The sequence below is a fragment of the Mauremys mutica genome, chromosome 9, assembly GCF_020497125.1.
Source record: "Mauremys mutica isolate MM-2020 ecotype Southern chromosome 9, ASM2049712v1, whole genome shotgun sequence".
Lineage (NCBI taxonomy): Eukaryota > Metazoa > Chordata > Testudines > Geoemydidae > Mauremys > Mauremys mutica.
The window spans coordinates 70,909,809-70,930,718 of NC_059080.1; the positions used below are offsets into that span (position 1 = coordinate 70,909,809).

At 39.7% G+C, this 20,910-nt stretch overlaps 1 protein-coding gene across 8 annotated transcripts in view; it reads left to right on the forward strand.

Annotated features, from left to right (window-relative positions):
- Window positions 1–20,910, forward strand: part of AGFG1 (ArfGAP with FG repeats 1) — a 73,585-nt gene that overhangs the window by 25,502 nt on the left and 27,173 nt on the right. For all 8 annotated transcript variants that reach the window (XM_045031465.1, XM_045031464.1, XM_045031461.1 and 5 more), the window contains exons 2-3: window positions 5,017–5,110; window positions 18,523–18,638. In XM_045031465.1, coding sequence (XP_044887400.1) covers window positions 5,017–5,110; window positions 18,523–18,638 — 210 coding nt within the window. The remainder of the gene's footprint in view (window positions 1–5,016; window positions 5,111–18,522; window positions 18,639–20,910) is intronic.

The following is a 20,910-nucleotide window of genomic DNA, read 5'->3' on the forward strand; positions in this document are numbered from 1 at the left end:
CTGAAAAATGGTATTTGTTTAATTTTAGTAACACATTCAGTTTTACCCATCCTGAGTAAACCTTGTTGTGCTTGATGGGTATCTTCTGTTAAATGTCTCAAAGAACTTCAGATATGCAAGAATACTCTTCAATCAGCCCTCTGTTGAAGAAGTGGTGGGGTCATATCACCCTTCATCTCATTGCTTGAACTGTAGCTCAATCCTTTCAGAATATGGAAAATGATAGTTCTACATTGTCTGAAGCCAAGAACAGGTTCCTGAATATTAAGAAACATATTTGTGTAGTGCACTGTGAAAAGAACAGTCCATTTACAAAATCTAAGAGGAAAAAGATTATAGACAAAGTAATATCATTGAAAAATCAAGTGATCATTCCTGCACATAATGCTGCCTACCCTCTTGATCTATGCTTCTAGGGCAAGCCCTTTCTGAAGACTAATGTAATTCAGCTTGTGACCTCTTAATAGCTGTTTGAAATGTTTAAAGGATATCCAAATGAACGAACAAACAGTTCTGATGGAAGTAGCAAATTTATAAAGCAAGAAGCGGCCCGTTCAGTTGCAAAGCAATGTGGAGTGCAGTCCCAACAGTTAAATCAAAACACCTTGCTCCTTCATTGTGACGGAAAGGGGTGTCCTCCTTGCACTCTGGCTATGATTTCAGAATTTTTTTAACACGTCCGTGTTCTGCTGCGTGTGTAGAATGAAATTTGGTCAGTTTGAGGAACTGTCCATTCAAAAACCAGAAATAGACTGAAGACCTTTACTGCTGTGAAGCTGGTGACTGTGAATCACAATTTAAGATTACAGGAAAAAATGACATCTGAAAAGATGACTCAGTAATTACCAGATGAGGAGGAAGAAGGGAATGCTGATAAATTTGATGACAAAACAGATGTAGATGAAGCAATTGAAGCTGGTAAAGAAGAAAAGCAAAAAGCAAGATGCTTGTAGAGTTGGCCTCTACATAGCATAAGTGCATTTAAAAATGATTGTTTTCTTGCATAGTTGCTGTGTGTTTAATTTTTCTTTTGTAACTGTTCAGTCTTGAAGTCCATTCACATTTAAATGCTAACCTGTAAAAATAATTATTCTTTAATTTTCTAAACTTCATTTCATTGTTCTAGTTAAAATGACACAGTTCAGTAAATTGTTTTTGTAATTAAGCAAAAGTGTCTAAGGCTTGGCTTATTGGAGACCACCAACTCTTACTCTTTTTTTGTTACTGTTCTAATTTGTGCTTAAAATATTTGTCTGTTTTTGATGATATTTTGACTAATTATTGACCAGTTATCTTTGGACCAGTCTTGGTTTTTATGGACTGCAGGAGATTCTTGTAGCAATGGTAACCAAAACGAAGGGCAGAAATGCTAGAGTAATCACAGAAGTAGATGAGTTTGCTGTGTTAATATGGTATTTGCACATGAATAGAGCTGAAGTGACTCAAGCTCTCTGCAGGTCTATAGCTAAATGTGTACACTTTGAACACATTTCCTGCTTTTTCCTGTTGTAATGTGTGCCCAGACATGCAAGCCCAAGATTCGTTCTTGCCCATGTCAGCTGGACCGCAAACATTTTGAATGGCTTGAGTGTACAATTGCATTCCCCCAGATTGATCGTCTCAGCAAATAGTGTACAAAGATAGAGCAATATTTATCCCCTCTGCTTTCCCAGATACCAAATTGAATTATTTCCAACTAGAAAGTAAAGTGAGTGGGGTATGTGTAGGTGTGTTTTGTGAAACTAGAGATCTGTAACTGGGGGCTATTTTAGGGTATAAAATGTCCTGCATCCCTCCACCTTCACCTCTTTTAAAAAAAACTTAACATGTTTTCTGATAACTTCAATTGTTTTGTAAAGACTGCCAGATCACTTTCTTGAAACAACTGAGTATATCATACTTCTGAAACTTGATGAAGCACATGAGAATGGTTTAGTACAGGGGTTCTCAAACTTCATTGACAAAAAAAAATTACTACACAACCCCAGGAGGAGGGACCCAAGCCTGAGCCCACCCAAGCCCCACTGCCCCAGGAGAGGTAGGGGTGTGTGTGTGTGTGTGTGTGTGTGTGGGCTTCAAAACCAAAGCCCAAGAGCTTCAGCCCCACGCAGGGGGGCTGTAACCTGAGCCACAACCCACAGCTTCAGAACCGCTGGTTTGGTATGTTGGGGAAGCTATTCACTTTATGACAACACACATTTTAATTGCTAGTTGAAAATTGATCCTCTAATCCCTAATATCATCTGAACTTAATTTGGGGCCTGTGCAGCCAAAATGTGAGATGCAATGATCATTCCAGGGAGCTGTGAATATTTCACTTCAACACAATTAGGATTAGTTCTCAGAGTGGAGAAACTCCCTTAACACTGTAGATATATTTTGAGTTTGATGTAATTGGGTATGGAATTAAACTGTAAATTGTTTATTCTCTTGGTAAGATTCACATTGATGTTTTACAGCAAAATAAAACCAGCAGGCATTTTGAAATGTGGATGCCTCCCAAATCCGTAGTTAGGCTCCTTAATAAATTAGGTATTTCAACCCCAAATTGCTAAAGTAAGTGAAATCTCATCCTTACAGGAGAGAGGTCTAACAGGAAAAGAATTCTTTTGGAATATTTGATTTTCTCATCCACTGAATTGTTTGCTTTTTATCAATCATCTTTTCCAGTGTGGTCAAAAGGAAATAAGATTTTTCTTTATAAGGGGAACTATTATTGAGTTTACCGTCTAATACTTAACTTGGGTTACTTGATTTTTTTTTTTTTTTAAACATGTTTAAAAGGAGCCTGTGCCAGGCTTTGTGAACACCAGGTTTAAATACCAAAACCAAATAATAACAATGCTCTATTAGCTAACCTGTATTAGTAGAAATTGCCCCACACTGGTAAATTCTTAGGATTTTTTGCAAGCATCTCCCTTTTTATACCAAACTAATAATACTGACATATCTACATCTTGGCTAATGTGTTAAATGTTCTATTTATTTTTTCCCCTTCTATCCCCAAAATGGGAATGACTACAAGCACATTATATAATAAAAAACCAAAACCCCTGAGTAACTTCCATTCCACCCAAAACCTCTCCGCCTGCACCCCCCCCCCCCAAATAAATCTAATGACTCCTTCAGGCAAAACAGAATTTATCCCTCAAGCTGGATTAACATCTCATATCTTGGGTCAGGTCCTTCAAGACTGTTGCATAGTTAATAAAGTTGAACAAAAGGGGCCAGAAGCTCCTAGGAGTAGCCACTCAAAGTGTACTTAGAAGGTAGTATTACGCTCCTTACCTCTGAATCACTTCCGCAGTGGGGCTGGCATCCTTTTGCAGCTGGAACTCCAACAGAAAAAACACTAGACTAATGTTGACAAAACCTTGTTTCAGGTGATCAGCTACCCTAGAAACCAAAACCTTATTCAGAGCTTCACACTGAACTGTTGTTGTGCAACAACATTTCTAGATCGGTCTCTGTATTAGCATAAATTATTGCATAGTATGCAAGAGTGCAACGTAACTAAAGCAAAAGGCATTTTAACACTTGCATATCCAATGTATACATTACATTAGACGGCTCCAGTTGAAATGATTGTTCCCTATTTGCAAAACCATAACTGTTTAAAAACATGATCTCTGTAATATTACTGGCAGGGTTTGTAGCACGTCTGTTACTAAGGTTGCCTGACGCTTCCCATTATAAGATCCTGTTTTCAATTTTTTGTAACTATGGCAGCGTTTAACTGTTTGGGCTGGAATTTTCCATGTCTGGTGACTGTCTAAGGCTGATCTTTCTGAAATTTCAGCCATTTTGGAGAACAAAGTTAGGGGGAAAGTGTAATTTTATGTTAAAAATTTCTGGTGATGGTATCTTTCAGCGGCTCTAGTGCACCCATGCTTCGTGCAAGGACTTGAAAATTGGTGGGACAGGGGTGTAGCCTTTGTCAGGAATGTGCTGTTTGCTGTTTTATTGAAAATCTGCTCAAATTTGGCCAAATTATAAGCCTTTGAAAAATTGTGGTTTACACATGCTCAATGTAGATTAATTTTAGCAGCTAAATTCTCAGAAGATTCTGTTGGCACTGAGCATGTTCTCGTTTGGGGCTAAATGAGACTTTCCATTGTAGCTGTGTTGGATCTTCATCTGAGCACTGGAATTGAAAGTAGGGTTCCTCTCTTGTGATCTCATATTTCCCCCCACTGGTGCACAGGCAGTGTGAAGGAAGAAGCTGCCTGGATTTGAATGCAGAGGGGATAAGGCCAGACATAGGGATGGAGGGTGGACTAAATCGGAGCAAAGGCCGGGTGGACGGGGAGACTGTCAGATGGGAATAGAAACTGAAATTAACTAGGCAAAATGACTGGGACTGAGGACTAGTGGTAGGGTTGGGGAGAGGTCAAAGTTCTGACAAAAGAGCAAGATCTGTCAAGGAGGGGGGAGAACTGGGACTGACTGGGCAAGGACTGGGAGTAGAAGCCAGGTTGGAGGGGAAAGAGGATGGGGACAACTCACTGAGATTGAATGAAGCGCTGAAGGAGGGAGACTTGGACTGTAAGAAAAAAGCTGTGTAACAAAAACCTATCATAATTAACAAAGAGGCAAAATTAAGGTTGTACAAGCAAACTTTTGGGTATTAACTTTGCAGGCTCAACATTCCTTTAGTGTAGTTTGTGTGTAGTAAGATCAAGTGTAAGTCGCTTGGCCTATCCAAGACCGTGATCAAGTGTCTTGATGTTTTTGGTCTTTTGGCCTCCAGATGAAAACCTTGTCTGTGTCTCTGGGACCTTTGAGGTAAAAATATTATCTAAGTTATATCTGCTCTTATCAGTTTAATATTTAATACACAGTACCATTCAGGGTTCATTAGATTGGTTGGTTGTAGCTTCACTGCATATCTTCCCAAGGCCAGCTCTTAAAACCATATTTTAATTTAAGTTTTTTTTGTAGCTTATTGGAAATATAGAAGTGGTATTACATTTTGATTTTTCAGAATACTGACAAACATTTGTTTTACTTCTTTAGGCGAGGTTTAAATCCACCCCACAGGGTTAAATCTATCTCCATGACCACATTCACGCAACAGGAAATAGAATTTCTGCAGAAACATGGAAATGAAGTAAGTGCTTATTTATTGTAGAATACCTAATGTTTGGTGAATGACTTAATGTGTTCCAATATTTGATTTTAAGAATTTCTCTAGAGAACATATGAGTGCTGCAGACTGAAGAATTCAATCTTCTGAATGGACATTTTTAAAAAGAGAACTTTTTTCAGTTACCATGGGAAAACAGTGTGATTTTGATAAATTTAATGCACTATTCACTAACCAGGAGAGACCTGGGTTCATACAGCTAGCACCTTTACCCTTCATTTTAGGTGTCCATTTCCCCTCCCTTGGTTTGGAGAAAGTCTAGTCAGGTACTTGAAGTATGTCAGTCTATTACGCATGTCAGTCTGTTACGCTGCAACTCCTATTACCTTCTGCTGTGTGTTTCTGAGAGATTCAGTACGCACTCTTATTTTCATGCCCAGTAAGTTCCATCCATGGAGACTGAAGGCAACACGAGTGTCTGAAGACAAAGAATCTTAAACAGAATAAATCTGTTGCATGCTCTTATATCTCTAGTTCACATTACAAAGTCAGTGAAAACAGGTCAGTAAAATTAGTTCCTGAAGCCCTTGAGGGGATGAAGGGTAGCAGAAGGAAAGGGGGCAGAGAACTTATCAGAGCCCACAATGGAAGTACACCTCTACCCTGATATAACGCTGTCCTTGGGAGCCAAAAAATCTTCCTGCGTTATAGGTGAAACTGCGTTACATCAAACTTGCTTTGATCCCCGGAATGCACAGCCCCCACCCCCCAGAGCATTGCTTTACTGCGTTATATTCGAATTTGTGTTATATTGGGTTGCATTATATCGGGGTAGAAGTGTATTACAGCATTATGGATTAGAGCAGAGGTCACGAACTGGTTGAATGCAATTGTCTGGTCGATCCTGAAGACTCTCCCAGTTGATCGCAGTCTCCAGCTGGTGGTACAGCGGGACTGCCGCTAAGGCAGGCTCCCTGCCTGCCCCGGCCTCATGCCGCTCCTGGAAGCAACCTGTGGTCCCAGGGGAGAGTCGGGGGGTTGCTGCATGCTGCTCCTTCCTGCAGGCACTGCTGCTACAGCTTCTATTGGCCAGTAACAGCGAACTGTGGCCAATGGGAACTCTGGTGGCGGTGCCTGCATAGGGACAGCATGTGGAGTCACCCCCCCCCGGGGAGGGGGGGCACAGGGGTGCATTGGCTCCTTCTAGGAGTGGCGTGGGGCAGGGGCAGGCAGGAAGCCTGCCTTAGCGTTGCTGCGCCGCCAATCGGGAGCCACTTGGCAGAAGCCCGCACCCTGAGACCCCTCCCAGCCCCCTCCTGCACCCTGGAACCCTTTGCCCCAGTTCTGACCCCCTCCTCCCAGAGCCAGCACCCCTGCCCCAAGCTCAGCCCAGAGCCCTCTTCTGCAGCCCACTCTCCTGCCCCAGGCTCAGCCCGGAGCCATCCCCCTTCCTCACTTTGAACCCCTTGACCCAAGTCCAGAGCCAGCACCCCTTCCCAAACCCCAACCCACTGCTACACCCTCAGCAATCTCGTGCATGTGGTTTATTTATTTATTTATTTTTAAAAAAGTTTGGAGACCACTGGATTAGAGGCTACTTACTTATGCTTCAAGAGAATGTTGACAAGGCAAGTCACTTAAAATGATTAGGGCTGTCAAACAAAATTAATTGATTAATCGCAAGATTAAAAAAACTGATTAATCTCACTGTTAAACATCAATTGATATTCTGTTATATTTTTGGATTTTTTTCTGCATTTTCAAATATATTGATTTCAATTACAGCACAGAATGCAAAGTGTGCAGAGCTCACTTTATATTTATTACAAACATTTGCACTGTAAAAAGGATAAAAAATAGTATTTTTCAGTTCACCTCATACAAGTACTGTAATCTCTTTAATGTGAAAGTGCAGTTTACAAATGTAGGGGTTTTTGGTTGCATAACTGCACTCAAAAACAAAACAAACAAGTTTGTTTATATTTACAGGAGATAATGCTGTCTGCTTCTTATTTACAATGTCACCTGGCACTTTTGTAGCCAGTGTTGCAAGGTATTTATGTGCCAGATATGCTAAACATTCGTGTGCCCCTTTAAGCTTTGGCCACCATTCCAGAAGACATGCTTCCATGCTGATGACTGGTTCTGCTTGACAATGATCCAAAGCAGTGCGGACTGACACATGTTCATTTTCATCATCATGAGTCAGATGCCACCAGCAGAAGGTTGACTTTCATTTTTGGTGGTTCAGGTTCTATAGTTTCTGCACTGTAATCTTTCTCTTTTAAGACTTCCGACAGCATGGTCCACCTCTTATCCCTCTCAGATTTTGGAAGGTACTTCAGATTCTTAAACCTTGGGATGTGCTGTAGCTATATTTAGAAATCTCACATTGGTACCTCCCTTGCGTTTTGTTAAATCTGCAGGAAGAGTCTTTAAAATGAACAACATGTGCTGGGTCATCATCTGTGGCTGCTGTAATATGAAATATATGGCGGAATGCGGGTAAAACAGAGCAGGGGACATACAATTCTCCCCCAAGGAGTTCAGTCACAAATTTAATGAACACTTTTTTTTAACAAGTCATCAGCATGGAAGCATGTAGGTATGCATGAAGCTTGTAGGCTCTAAAGTTTTACATTGTTTTGTTTTGAGTGCAGTTATGTTTAAAAAAAAAATACATTTGTAGTTGCACTTTCATGATGAAGAGATTGCACTATGGTATGAGGCGAACTGAAAAATACTATTCAGTTTCACTTTTAGAGTGCAAATATTTGTAATTAATATAAAGTGAGCACTATACACATTGTATTCTGAGTTGTAATTGAAATCAATATATTTGATGTAGAAAAACATCCAAACATATATTTATAATAAATTTCAGTTGGTATTCTATTATCGTTTAACAGTGCAATTAAACCTGTGATTAATCATGATTAATTTTTTGAGTTAATTGCATGAGTTAATTGATTGACAGCCCTAAAAATGAACATCCTTTATAACAAAATATAAGCATGAAATAGGTTGTTCTTTAATGACAATCAGGTTCAGCTTTAAGAATGGAAGCAGGAAAAGCTTTTAAAAAGCTTTTTTGGTAGTGATACATAGCACTCGCTGAAGAGTTTGACTAGCAATCATTTCTAGACAGACTTGAACAAAATCTGAAGTTATTAGTCTAATTATAAAATGGTTTGGCTCTTAACTGCTTAAAATCAAATATTAAATCAGAATAGTGTTGCAGTTTCACAAATCTTCAGGTCAGGGCTTGAATATGTTATAAAATATTGTAGCTTTGTGTTGGTGCAGGGGGTGTAGCTGGGGCCCTGAATGTTCTGATCACAATGTAAAACCATGATCATGTAATTTGCTACAGATACCACCCTCTTGTTCGCAGCATTATGTTTTAGAATCTGAGTTTCATTTAAAATACTAAGGTTGCTAAGAAAACTTTTCATTGGTCTGTATTCTGTTCACACTTTCAGTGTTTTCCGAAGTTTGCAACAGTGGCTAAGAGGTGCAAATAGCTGCTCTTTTACTACATAATGATAACTATATCAGAAATATACAGCTAATATGTTTCTCTCATAATACTAAACTCCCTTTTAAGGTGCCAAAACCATCAAACCCCACTGCCTGATTTAATTGATTTTGTATTGCATTTGTATTGTTATCAATACAAAAATCTTCAGTACATTGAAAATTGAATGGGACAAAATAAGCGGTTTGAATTTAATATCAAAACAAATAACACAGTGATCACTGTACTAATTTTATTGTTCCCTGTTCAAAATGCTTCTTTGACTTAAAGCTGCTCCAGAAACCAGAGGCCCTCACTGGGTAAATTAGTTTCAGGTTGCCTTAGAGACACAGTAGCTTGTCCTTAGCAGTGAAGGATCAACAAGAATAGATGTCTTTTAGTCAAAGTTAAGTAAACTTAGCTGAAGTATAAATGTTGATTACAGAGCATCTCTTGGATAGTGCTTTAATGTTTTATAAAAAACAAAAAAAAATTGTACAATTAAAATATACTTAATTTGTTAAATAAGCATTTTGTTTTCTGTTGTCCTCTTGAGATATAAAATAGTCCAGAATCTGTCTGATTTCTGGAGCAAATTGGAGTACCCCATTGAAAAGCTTACTTATTGGCCTTATTTGCTGCACAAAGTAGCACAGTTTATGTACATCTTGAAAGAAGAAATAATTTCATGTTGTAGGAGATCATTCAACAGTTTCTTGTGTCAGTGCTGTTGCTATACAGGGCTCTTTAACAAAATTGATTAGAAGTTGCATGTCAAAGGTTTTAGACATCTAATTTTAAACACTCCATTCCAAAAAACTTTGCCAGTTCTACCTGTTTACTGGAAATCAGGGCAAGTAGATATTTAAATCTGTCTTTTTGGCACTTTCTCTTATTGTTCTTTGTGGCTGAACAATGATTCTTTTCAATTTGTCAATCAAAAATATATTGTTTTTAAAAGAAATGCCTGACCTGTAACAATGTCTAGTGATTTATGATAGCCTTGTTCAGCTCTTTGAAAAGGCCAAATCCACGAGTAATCCATCTTAACTTGTGACTTAGATGTGAAACAGTTGGGTGCATTTTCACTGGCACATTATAAAAATTTAAGTCACTCAAGTTGTGCCTGGTAGTTGCTGGCAGGCATATTCCATCGCCCCTCCACAGTTAGGGAATCCCATTGCTGCAAAGCCATCCACAATTTCATGCATTTTGCCAAAAGTCATGATCTTTTGCTGTAGGATACGATTTAATGGCCTTGCGTGCTTGCATTAACATAGCCCCAATAGTCAACTTCACTACTCCAAACTGGTTCGCGACTGACTGGTAGCAGTCTGGAATTGCCAGCTTCCACACTGCGATTTCCACACACTTCACCAAGAGGGCAGCTCTCATTTGGGTGTCCTTGCACCGCAGGGCTGGGGCAAATTAAGCACACAGTTCAAGGAAAGTTCCACATCTGAAAGTTCTGCAGCTGCTGCTCGTCATGCCAGACCTGCATAATGATATGATCCAACCCGAGCCCAAAAGTGATATTCCACTGTGTTCAGCTCCTCGGTGAATGCCAAAAGCAATCTAAAGTTGCTGCTTTCCATGTCGGACACAGTGTCCAGCAACTGTGACTGCCATTGCCTTGGTAATGTCAAGAATAACTCCACTGCTATTCGTAATGTGTGTGGGATCCATTCCTGTGGTGGGGCAAGCAGAAAACAAGGGACATTGGAAAAATGCCATGAACTGAAGATGGAAGCACGTGGAATGCTGGGACAGAAAGGAGTGCATCATGGCACATTGAGCCCTGACCCATGGTGCCCCTCCACCTTCCCACAAGACCTAGCAGCAAAAGGGGGAGAGCTGCAATGTGGGATAGCTACTCCCAGTACACTTCCCTCATTGCTGATGCAAGTACCGCAGGTGTGAACATACTATGCCGCCAGTGGAAGACAATGTGAACACACACCAGAGATTTTCTTTAAGTGCTTTTTTTTTTTTTAATCAGCAACCAAACTCTCGGCGAAAATGCTCTGCCAGTGTAGAGACAGCCTAAGAAATAATTATTTATGCACCATAAAGGACTAGATTAAGTACCCAATGGGAGAACTGAGTATATTCTTACAATTTAAACTTTCAGCTTTCGTAGGGCATTATATTGATTAGACTACTTGTTGCTGCATAACCCAGATAAGACCTCTTTTTATAGAACACCTTTTCTTCACTCATTCCAAGCGCCCTCTTTTGTTCTGTTAATTGCTGGGAAGTATGGCATGAAAGGAATCGGTGTCAGTGTGCTCATACTTTTTAGTCCCTAAGTGTTAAGATCACTTTGTCTAGTGTGTGCTCTCTATTACCACCTTGGAGTATGGTGATTGTTTTGTTTTTGTCCTCCCCATCTCTTCCGCCCTTCCCCCCCCCCCCCAAAAACCCAAAAAAACCAAACAAAAAACCCACAATTTATTAGTGGACTAGAGAGTCTCTGGAGTGCATGCAACAAGCATATAACCATCCACATAAAGAAATATGTATGTAACATCCTCCATTTATGCTTCTGGTGGCTTTCGTTCTCCATCTTTATTATTAACAAATTTAGTATGTACTTTAAAAAACTTAATCCCACATTTGGTGGCATGACGCAGGAAGTCCAAAGACTATCAAAGTACACACTTGCTTTTCTCCATTTCATACTAAAAAAAATTCCTACAGAGTGCTATTGAGACCTATCAAGCATTCTTTCATGTAGTTTATAAATTACTAGAATAGTTGTCCTCTGATGTTCAGACTTTATCAAATGACTAGGACTACAGAAATTCTTCTAGAGCTCAGAGGTCATTCATTTTGACTCCTGACTTTTCATAATTACAGCAGCAAGCACAGGTGCTTCATGATGTCAGAAAGGAATTGGGCATCCCGTACCTTACAGTTTGGAAGAATATTTCCCATTTTGCAGGTTGTTGTACAGTAATCTAGTCTATGGAGAGGGAAAGGGTTCTGCATCTTCCTCTGAAAGTTCTCATCACTAGCTACTGTAGAACAGAATACTGGACTAAGTGGATCACTGGTTTGGGCCGAAGTTACTAAGGTTCAACTAAATTTGGGGAACGTGTCATGTGTTAGTCACATTCCACATGAACTAATAATATTTTTCACTTCTTCCTCTTTCCCATACAATCCATAAATTATGCACATGTTGTGGGGGGAAATGCTTTTTTTTCTAATTTATTGGATGCCTTTTGCTCTTGTATTATGAATTTGACCTCTGTGTTACTATAGTATGTTCTGAGTCTGTAGCACTAATTTCAAGCTTTATCTGGTTTTAAGGGTCTCTGTGAAACATATGAAGACTGCTTTTCAAGAGCTGACTACAATGTTTGAAACAGCCGTTATTAAGATAACTCTGCCAGTTTTGCTAGAGGCCTTATGAAAGTCATGAGTCACTCAGTCACTGGCATAGGTGGTAAAGTTATGCCTTCTGTGAAGGCAGCCTCTGAATTACCTTGGATGTCATTCTATTCTTTTGCAATTGCTGAAGTTAAAAGGTATAGGTTTACCTGATATAGGTGGAAGAGCTTGCAACTTCCACGTTTTAACTAAAATTAAAACAAAGTCGTAAATAAACCTTTTGTGGGTTTAGATTGTAAATAAGTAGCTATTAATTCAAATCATTGGGATACTATAGTTATTGGGGCAGGTCAAAATTTTTATATTGAAATTACTTTTGATGGAAAACTGGGTTCTTGACTAAATGAGATTTGTGTTTTTTGTGTGGAAAGTGTCTGTCTGCTTTCGGAGGGGGATGGGGGGGCGGGACCTTGGAGGTTTATGCTGCCACAGTGCCTCATTCTTTATAGGTCAGTTTCCTTGGCTGAATTAAATCTACCATGATATACTGTTTCCTGTCTCCAACAGAGGAGGCCCTTGGTGCACCTTAGGAAATGTAGTCTGACCAGGGCCCTGCCTGTAGAAGAGAATGGGGCACATAAGGCATCCTAACTACAACTCCCATGAGGCACTGTGGCAGCATTTCCAAATCAAACTTTCTTTTGTCCGGTTGAACTATTTTGGTACTTAAACTTTTTTGAGGGAGGGGGAAGAGAGGAAGAAAAATTGCTCTGGAAAATACCGATATCAATTACTTATTAACCATCTAATATATGTTGTTTTCTGCTGATGTCTCTTTGCCACAGTCCCCTAGTATAGTGGCTCTGAAACTTTTTGTATTGGTGATCCCTTTCAGACAGCAAGCTTCTGAGTGTGATTTCCCCACCCCCCCAAATTAAAAACATATTTTATACTGAACATTATTTTAAATGCTACATTTATAACTCTGAAAATGAATTTACCTTTTTCTCACTGCTTTTAAATTAATACTAAAATACATTTTATCAAATTGCTATAAGCAGAAAAGTTTTTTTTTTATTTTTTAAAAATAATTACTGTTTAATACTGGGAGGGGGCGGCTGAATAAAATTTGTCAATATCACTTTTTTTTCCACAGCGGACTTCGTGCCCCATTGCCACTCTTCTGCGCTGCTGCTGGCAGTGGTGCTGCCTTTAGAGCTGGGCGGCTGGAGAGCAGTGGCTGCTAGCTTGGTGCCCAGCTCTGAAGACAGTACCACTGCCAGCAGCACTGCAGATTGCAGAAGTAAGGGTGGCAGTGCCATACCATGGCATCCTTATTCTGTGTAACATTTGAACTTTGCAGGAGTGGTTATGGAGTGGGAGGACCTACGGTAAATTTTAGGGTGGCTATAGCACCCACAAGCCCCCCCTCAGTTTGTCCCTGCTGTGTCTCTGTTAAATTATAAATCCCTTTTTGCTGATCTCAGTGTTCTGATTGGTCTGCGGTTTAATGCAACTCTTCAGCTGCTGAACAATTAATCCCCAGAGTCCAATTTCCTTAAAGTGGTGGTTATATATATATATATATATATATAAAAAAAAAATATATAAAAAGTTTAGGAACAACGATTGCTGCATTTATGTTTACAATACTTTTTGAAGTAAATACACTACATTGCAATGGAAAAGCGGGTAATTTTCTAAAACGCTAGTTTTAAATGATTTTTGATAGCAGTTGCTCTGTTTTGTGTATGTACTTGCAACCCCCACATAACCTCGCAACCCCCAGTTTGAGAACCCCTGTCCTAATATGTATGGCTAACAACTGAGGATGCAAGAGGTTTGACAGGCAAGAGTGTAACTGTGTCTGGCTGAGGGACTCTTCTATTGTTTTTGTTCTTTGTTTAAAGAAATTTCCATGACATAAACCCGCCGCATTGGTTTGCATTTTGAAAACCTTTTCAAAAGAGAAGGGCTGCTGCTTATTATTATTTTTTTTTTAAATGAAAGTTTAGGTCTCTTCACCACAACTCTTCAGCCTTTCCTGAAGTTTCTAAATACTGGAACCCTGGAAGAGCATTTGTCCAGGACTGATAAATAAAACCTGGACTGCTACACTGAACTATCTTTGATATTTTAGAAGTCAAATCTTTAAATAATCAAACCCCCTCCGCCCCAGGGACTGGTCTACATTCAGAATTTGTCTGCACAGTTTTTTGGGACCAATAATTACCAGTTTTAAACCAATATGCTTACATTGGTGCAAAAAATGTGTGGGGGTAGCTTTTGGTTTTTGCATTGGTTTAACTAACAGTCAAAACAAGTTATGCTGATTAAACACTCCGATGCCAGTTTAACTGTCCACACTAAGGGTTTGCCCTGATTAGACAGTTTAGTTTATTCTGCTGATTTTAAATTGTTGGAAAAAACTGAGTGTAGACAATCTTTAAATTGCAAATCTCAAGTCACTTGTCCAATTAAACAGAAGTCTTCTGACCTCCCTTTACCACCCTCCATGTTTGAGAAACTACTTCAGGGGGAAAGGATTTTGAGGGATTGAGTGTTCATAACACTGTACAGTAGAAAGCAGGTTACAGGTTTAACTATTGACTCAACCTGACTTTATACAAAACGTACTTTCAAATGTCATTATTACTGGAAGCATACAATTCTTTTTACTCTACCGCGATTAGTAATTCAGCACTCCTGATGTCAATATTAGTTATTAAACAGTTATAACTTGTTTGAAACATAACAAAACTATGCCGTTATTTTGCTTATGTACATAAACTATTTGCAAAGCAAAAAACTAGAGATGACAACATAACAAAACTATGTTTCAAACCGGAATACTCATGGCAGGAAAGATTTGGAAATAGTTATTTTCCAAATCTTTCCTGCCATGAGTATTCTGGTTTGAAACATAGTTTTGTTATGTTGTCATCTCTAGTTTTTTGCTTTGCAAATAGTTTATGTACATAAGCAAAATAACGGCATCTCTACAGGGGCTCTTGCCCAGCACAGCTATGTTGGGATCACACCACTACATACTCCTGGCGGACATAATTGTGAAAGTTTGTGTGTAGGCCTACACATAGTTTATATATTTCCCCCACTGCTTTGTGCCCCCCATTTTGGAAAATGCTGGAATAGATGTTTATAACATACATGCTCTCCTTTTGTGCATGCTTTTGTGGAGTGAAAAAGTTAAGCATTTGCATTTAAAGTATCATTCTTGGTATCTGTGCTGCCTAATTCAGATGAAATTAATGGGTCACTTGACACCTAAAAACTATCATTTTGGGCTCTCCGAAATTGGGCAGATGCTACTGCATCAGTTCCACTCTGGTAGCATTTTTCAAAGCTTTCTCAAAAGCCAAAACAGTGGGAGACAAACTCCTTTCAAAATAAAAGCTGAAACTACAGGTAGTTAAGTCTGTTTGTCTGCTGTGCCCTGCTGCAGGAGTTTTTCCCGAACCATGGGATAGTCTCTGCCCTGAAGAACTTGCAATCTAACTAAACAAGATGGAGTGTGAGAGAGGAAGTAGTAGTATCCCCCTTTTACAGATTGGCAGCTGAGGACAGATAAAGGTCTTCATTTCTCTCTCTACCTGTATATATATATATTTTTTTTCTCTTGTGGTCAAGAAGATAATGATAAACTAGAAGGATTCCAGAGAGCTACAGCAATAATTAGGGGGTTGAATAGGTTTTATGAGGGTAGATTAAAAGCGACGTTTGTGTAATTTGTGTTACGCAATCCCAGCGCTGCACGTACTCCACCTCCCCGAGGGGATTAGTTTACAGCACTGGGGCACTGTTTCACTGGTGCTTTACAGCGCTGTAACTTGCTGCGCCCAGGGGGGTGTTTTTTCACACCCCTGAGTGAGAAAGTTGCAGCGCTTGTAACATGCATTTAATTTAAAAAGGGAAAGAGTAAATCAAAGAAACTTTAGTCAAGTTACTGCTTTTGTGTTTAGGTGTATTTGAAATATAAAAATAAATTAGTCTACTTCCAAGAAATCTACTGCAAGTTTAATTCTTGAAGGTTAAAAAATACTTGTGAAACTCTGCGCTGGTCTACACTACACAGTTAGATCAACATAAGACAGCTTATGTTGACCTAACTTTGTCAGTGTACACAGTGTACAGCCTTGCTCCTGCTGATGTAAGTGCCCTACTACACTGACATAATAAGCCCTACATCACTCACGGAGGTGGAGTGATTTTGATGTGGGTAGGGTGATGTGTCAGGGTAGACACTGCCTTGCTTATCCTGTGTTGGCTGTCTTGTCAATTTCATGGCTCCCGGAGCTGTGAAATTGACAAGAAAGCCAGGCTCCCTGCTCCAAGCTGGGCTGCCCCCCAGGCTCCCAACTGGGCATCTGGCAGCTCCCTGCTGGGGAGCACAGCAGCTGACAGGACTCCAGGCCTGGATCTCCCTGCTGGAGGCGAGAAGCCCTGAGTGGCTGGCATAGGGTGACCAGATGTCCTGATTTTATAGGGACAGTCCCAATTTTTGGGTCTTTTTCTTATATAGGCTTCTCTCTCTCTCACTCTCACACACACTCACACCCCAAAAGTACTTCTAGTGTCCCCTCGACCTTCCTGAAATATCTTCCAAACTCAGACTGAAAAGGTTGGACGCCACTGACCTGAATCAGTCCTTTTACCATGGATGAACATACTTAAAGCCAAACTGAAAGTCTGACAGAATGTATTAAACTGGCACTCAGCTATGCTACAGGAAGCAGTGCTTATGATTCAGAAAGTGGAACATGACCCTCTGAATCTATTAAGCCAGTGCACTGTGCTGTCAGATAGTGTGTTCCAGAAGAGATTTGTGGCCATTAAAGATTCCAGTTGCACTTTTTGTAGGAATATTTACTCCTTTGTCTCGGCTAAATTCCAGCTTTAGTAATCACTTTCTTCCCACCTGTATTTCCTGGGCAGCTTTAATTAAATAAGTTATCCATTTCTTGTACCATTGTCAAAGAGTTGCCGCCTTTCACTTCATTGGCTTTATTTCAGTAATGGGTGAAGTGACTTTTATGTACTTTTTTTAGGTTATATAACTCAAATTTATAAAGACCTTTGAGGTTTTTTTGGGGTGCAAATTACTATATGTATGTGTGTTCGTGTAGGTTAGAATGAGTGCTTAGAGGTAAAGCACTAAGTTTGACAATCCTTTTTTAACCTTATGATTATAGGTAATAAGGTAATAATTGGAGATATACCAATCTCCTAGAACTGGAAGGGACCTTGAAAGGTCATCAAGTCCAGCCCCCTGCCTTCACTAGCAGGACCTATTTTTGCCCCAGATCCCTGAGTGGCCCCCTCAAGGATTGAACTCACAACCCTGGGTTTAGCAGGCCAATGCTCAAACCACTGAGCTATCTTAAAATAGAATGTGGTCCCAGGAATAATCTGTCATTGCATCATTGTACTAAGAGTTTATCTGATAATGTGAGACTTTTGTTGAAAATATGTAATACGTGGCAGTAGAAATGCATATTCCCACTAACTAATTTGTGCCTATTTTTTAAAGATTTGACTTTTTAAAAATATACTTTAGAAACTTTGAAATGGGGAATGAACTTGCTCTTTGTCACTGGGGGACTCTTAAATTGTTGGCAGAAGGATATGCTCTAACCCTGTTTGAGGAACTGTGTGGTTTTAAAAAATCCCAAACCAAAAACCTTTAATCAAGCAAGATAACTTGTATCTCTGCCCTCACCCTTGCTGGGTTACTTTTCTATTATTTCTTCTTTTGCTGAGTACAAAGTAATTAATGCTAAGTATTCAGCAGCTAATTCTATTTTTTTGCTGAGTTATAAAAACTACTGGCAATAAAGGCTGAGGGAGTCTTCATTCTCTCCTTGACTTTATTAATTTGTACCATTGAAGGGACAGGACCAGTTTGAGACACTTCTGTTTATGTGTGAAATCTTTGGTATTTTTAAACACCGTATGTTAATTTTTTCTAGGAAACCTTGCTGTTCCATAAGCTCCTCATATATTAGACAGGAATTTGTTTTGTTCAGCTAAATACAAAGCACTGTATAGTGGTAAATTTTAAAAGCTCAGAAAGACTCTTAAAAACAAATCCACACAAATATAATTAATAAGTTGGGGGTCTTCCAAACTTTACAAGTCACTGTAAGCTGAACAGAGAAGCAGGACAGAATCTTGTCTGTGGTTTGAATGTGTAGATTTCGGGGAGGAGTATTGCTAAAGACAAAAATGGCAGTTAGATGTGTTACACCATTGGGAATACTTTCAAAATCAAGTACTTCCTTTATGTGTCTGTTAAATAAGAGACTAGGATTTCTGTTTGCCTTGCTGAGCTCGATGGCCTTGCAACATCTAAACAGTGCACTGTACACTCACACTTGGCTGAAATATCAATTAGTGTCAGACAAGTCCTTTGCAAATAAACATGGTAAGAATGGATATTCAGAAATTATGCATTCTATCTATGGTTGTTAATTTAGAGTGAAAATATAAATTTGAACTTGAAAGTTATTTAATACGGATTTCTCTCTTTTTCCCTCTCCCTCCCCCATTATTTCCTCCAAATAAGGTGTGTAAACAGATTTGGCTAGGATTATTTGATGATCGATCATCAGCAATTCCAGACTTCAGGGATCCACAGAAAGTTAAGGAGTTTCTACAGGAAAAATATGAAAAGAAAAGATGGTAAGCTAACACTTTCAGTTAGTTTTGATAGAAAACTAATTTTGTTGTGTATTTTCTGTAACCAGAAATCCCTTTTGGGTTTACTGTAAATTTCTGACTAAAGTCAGTCTTTCATTGTGATTAAAAATGAGTGTTACTTTGTGGCTGAAAAGAACTTAATGACTTCTCAATTTTTAAAGAAGGCACTATACCTTTTGGAAGACTTTGGACTTGTCTTCACGTACAGCACTGTGGCGGCACAGCTGCCACACTTTAGTGATGATGCTACTATGCCGACAGGATAGCTTCTCCTGTTGGCATAGCTAATCCACCTTCACAAGAGGCAGGAGCTATGTCAATGGGAGAAGCTTTCCCGATGACATAGCATTGTCTACACCGGCAGTGAGGTTGTCATACCTACTTTGCCCAGCAACAGAGTTGTACTGATATAAGTCTGTAGAGTAGACCTGGGCATTGTAAAGCACTAAACATTTCATCTGCATAGTCTGAACATTGCCAAACCTAGACATTCATTTAAAATTTTATGAAGACATGGACTTTTGTTAGTAGATGCACCACATATGTTAGTGTGACATTCCCCAGGGACTTCTGTGTCCCCTTAGCTCTCCAGCCTTTGCTAGTGAACAGCAAACCCTTCCAGGGTCTGCTCACTCACACCACCAGCATGCAAAATCACTCCCAACTGAGTACATGAATCTATGCCCAGCCTCCACGAAGCACATATAAGGCAACACCCACATATCCCTCAGGCCCAGCCTTTTCTTGTACTGTTCAGTAGCCCCACTGGACAGTACAAGCTCATAATTAGTCTGTCATTCCAACTGTGGGTAATAAATAGGCACCAGTCCTGTTGACCTGAGTAGAGATTCCCCAGACACTTCAATCAAACACACTGGCTTAGATAAAATAATAAAAGAAGGTTTTATTAACTGCAGAAAGGTAGTTTTTAAGTTTTTATAATTAGTATGGCATAGACGTTAGAATTGGTTACAAAAGAAATAAAAAGGTAAAATTGCTAGGTAATTCCTAAACTTTACCAAGCTAAATAAGGTTTGAAGCAAACATCATTCTTACCACACCAGCTGCTGCAGGCAACCATTAGTTCACAGGCTAGGTTTCCTTTCAGCCTGGGACCATTCTCATTAGGTCAGTGTTCTTTAGGTATTCGTTAATGTTATGAGCAGAGAGGTGGCTAGAGCCATTTTGCGCCCCGCTAGTCTTATACCCCAACCCTTGTGTGCTGGAAAAATCCTTGCTGGGTCGTGTGGGCAGGCAGCTCCATGGTGTACATGAGCTTCAAACTGTCTTTTCAGATGAGTTGTAAATTTCCTGTTTACAACCCACCAGCAGGTAATGGCTCTTTAGCACTTTTCTGGCATGCTAGTATGTCTGTGTCTGAGGAATTGGCTTATGGGTGTTATCCAGAATTGCGACACATTCCAGTAACAATCATACAGCAAAATCTCATAATTTCACATGCAGTGTAACACACATTTCAACAGGATAATAATCAGCAGATTATGAGTTTACAAATACCACCTCACAAGGCGTACTTTGTACAAAATATATAACCATATAAAAGTGGTGAACATGGGATACAGGGTGTCAGTTTTTTCCGTGGCCTTCTTCCTAGAGGTCTGAACTTGGATCCAAACTGCCTTAGGAGCTGCCGAGGCTTCGCAAGACTGTTGCACTCTGCAGGTGGGGAAGTCATTTTCTGTTCACAAGGGCAGCTTCTGCTGTTTCCCGTAGAGTGGCTTTTAGATAGGGCAGAATAGAAGCTTTTTTTCATTTGTGGACCCCTAAAAAATTTCAAATGGAGGTGCAGACCATTTGGAAATTCAACCTGTGGTCCTCAGGCCCCTACCATAGAAGTCTTAGACTGAAAACTGACTGAACAGAACTCAGCTATAAATGTTGCATGTGCTCGGCATAGCATTTAACAAAGCGTGAGAGAGGGTGCTAACCTGTGAGCTTTTGTGGTGGTAACAACACTTCTGGGTTTTGACCTGTAGGTTGGGGGCATTCATCTACTTTTGATAGATCAAAGGTAGGCCTTTTCTGGGATCTGAAACTTTATTTTTATAGTCATCTTTTGCGGACCCCTTAGACACAGTCTCTGCGTACCACAGGTTGAAAACGACTGCTATAAAACATTGGAAAACTGGAGTCTCAAGCTTTTGTCACCCCAGTCATTGAGAGATGGGACACTGGACCATCAGGCCAGTAGTACTATTTGACATAGGTCCAGAGCTTAAAATAGCAAATCTCA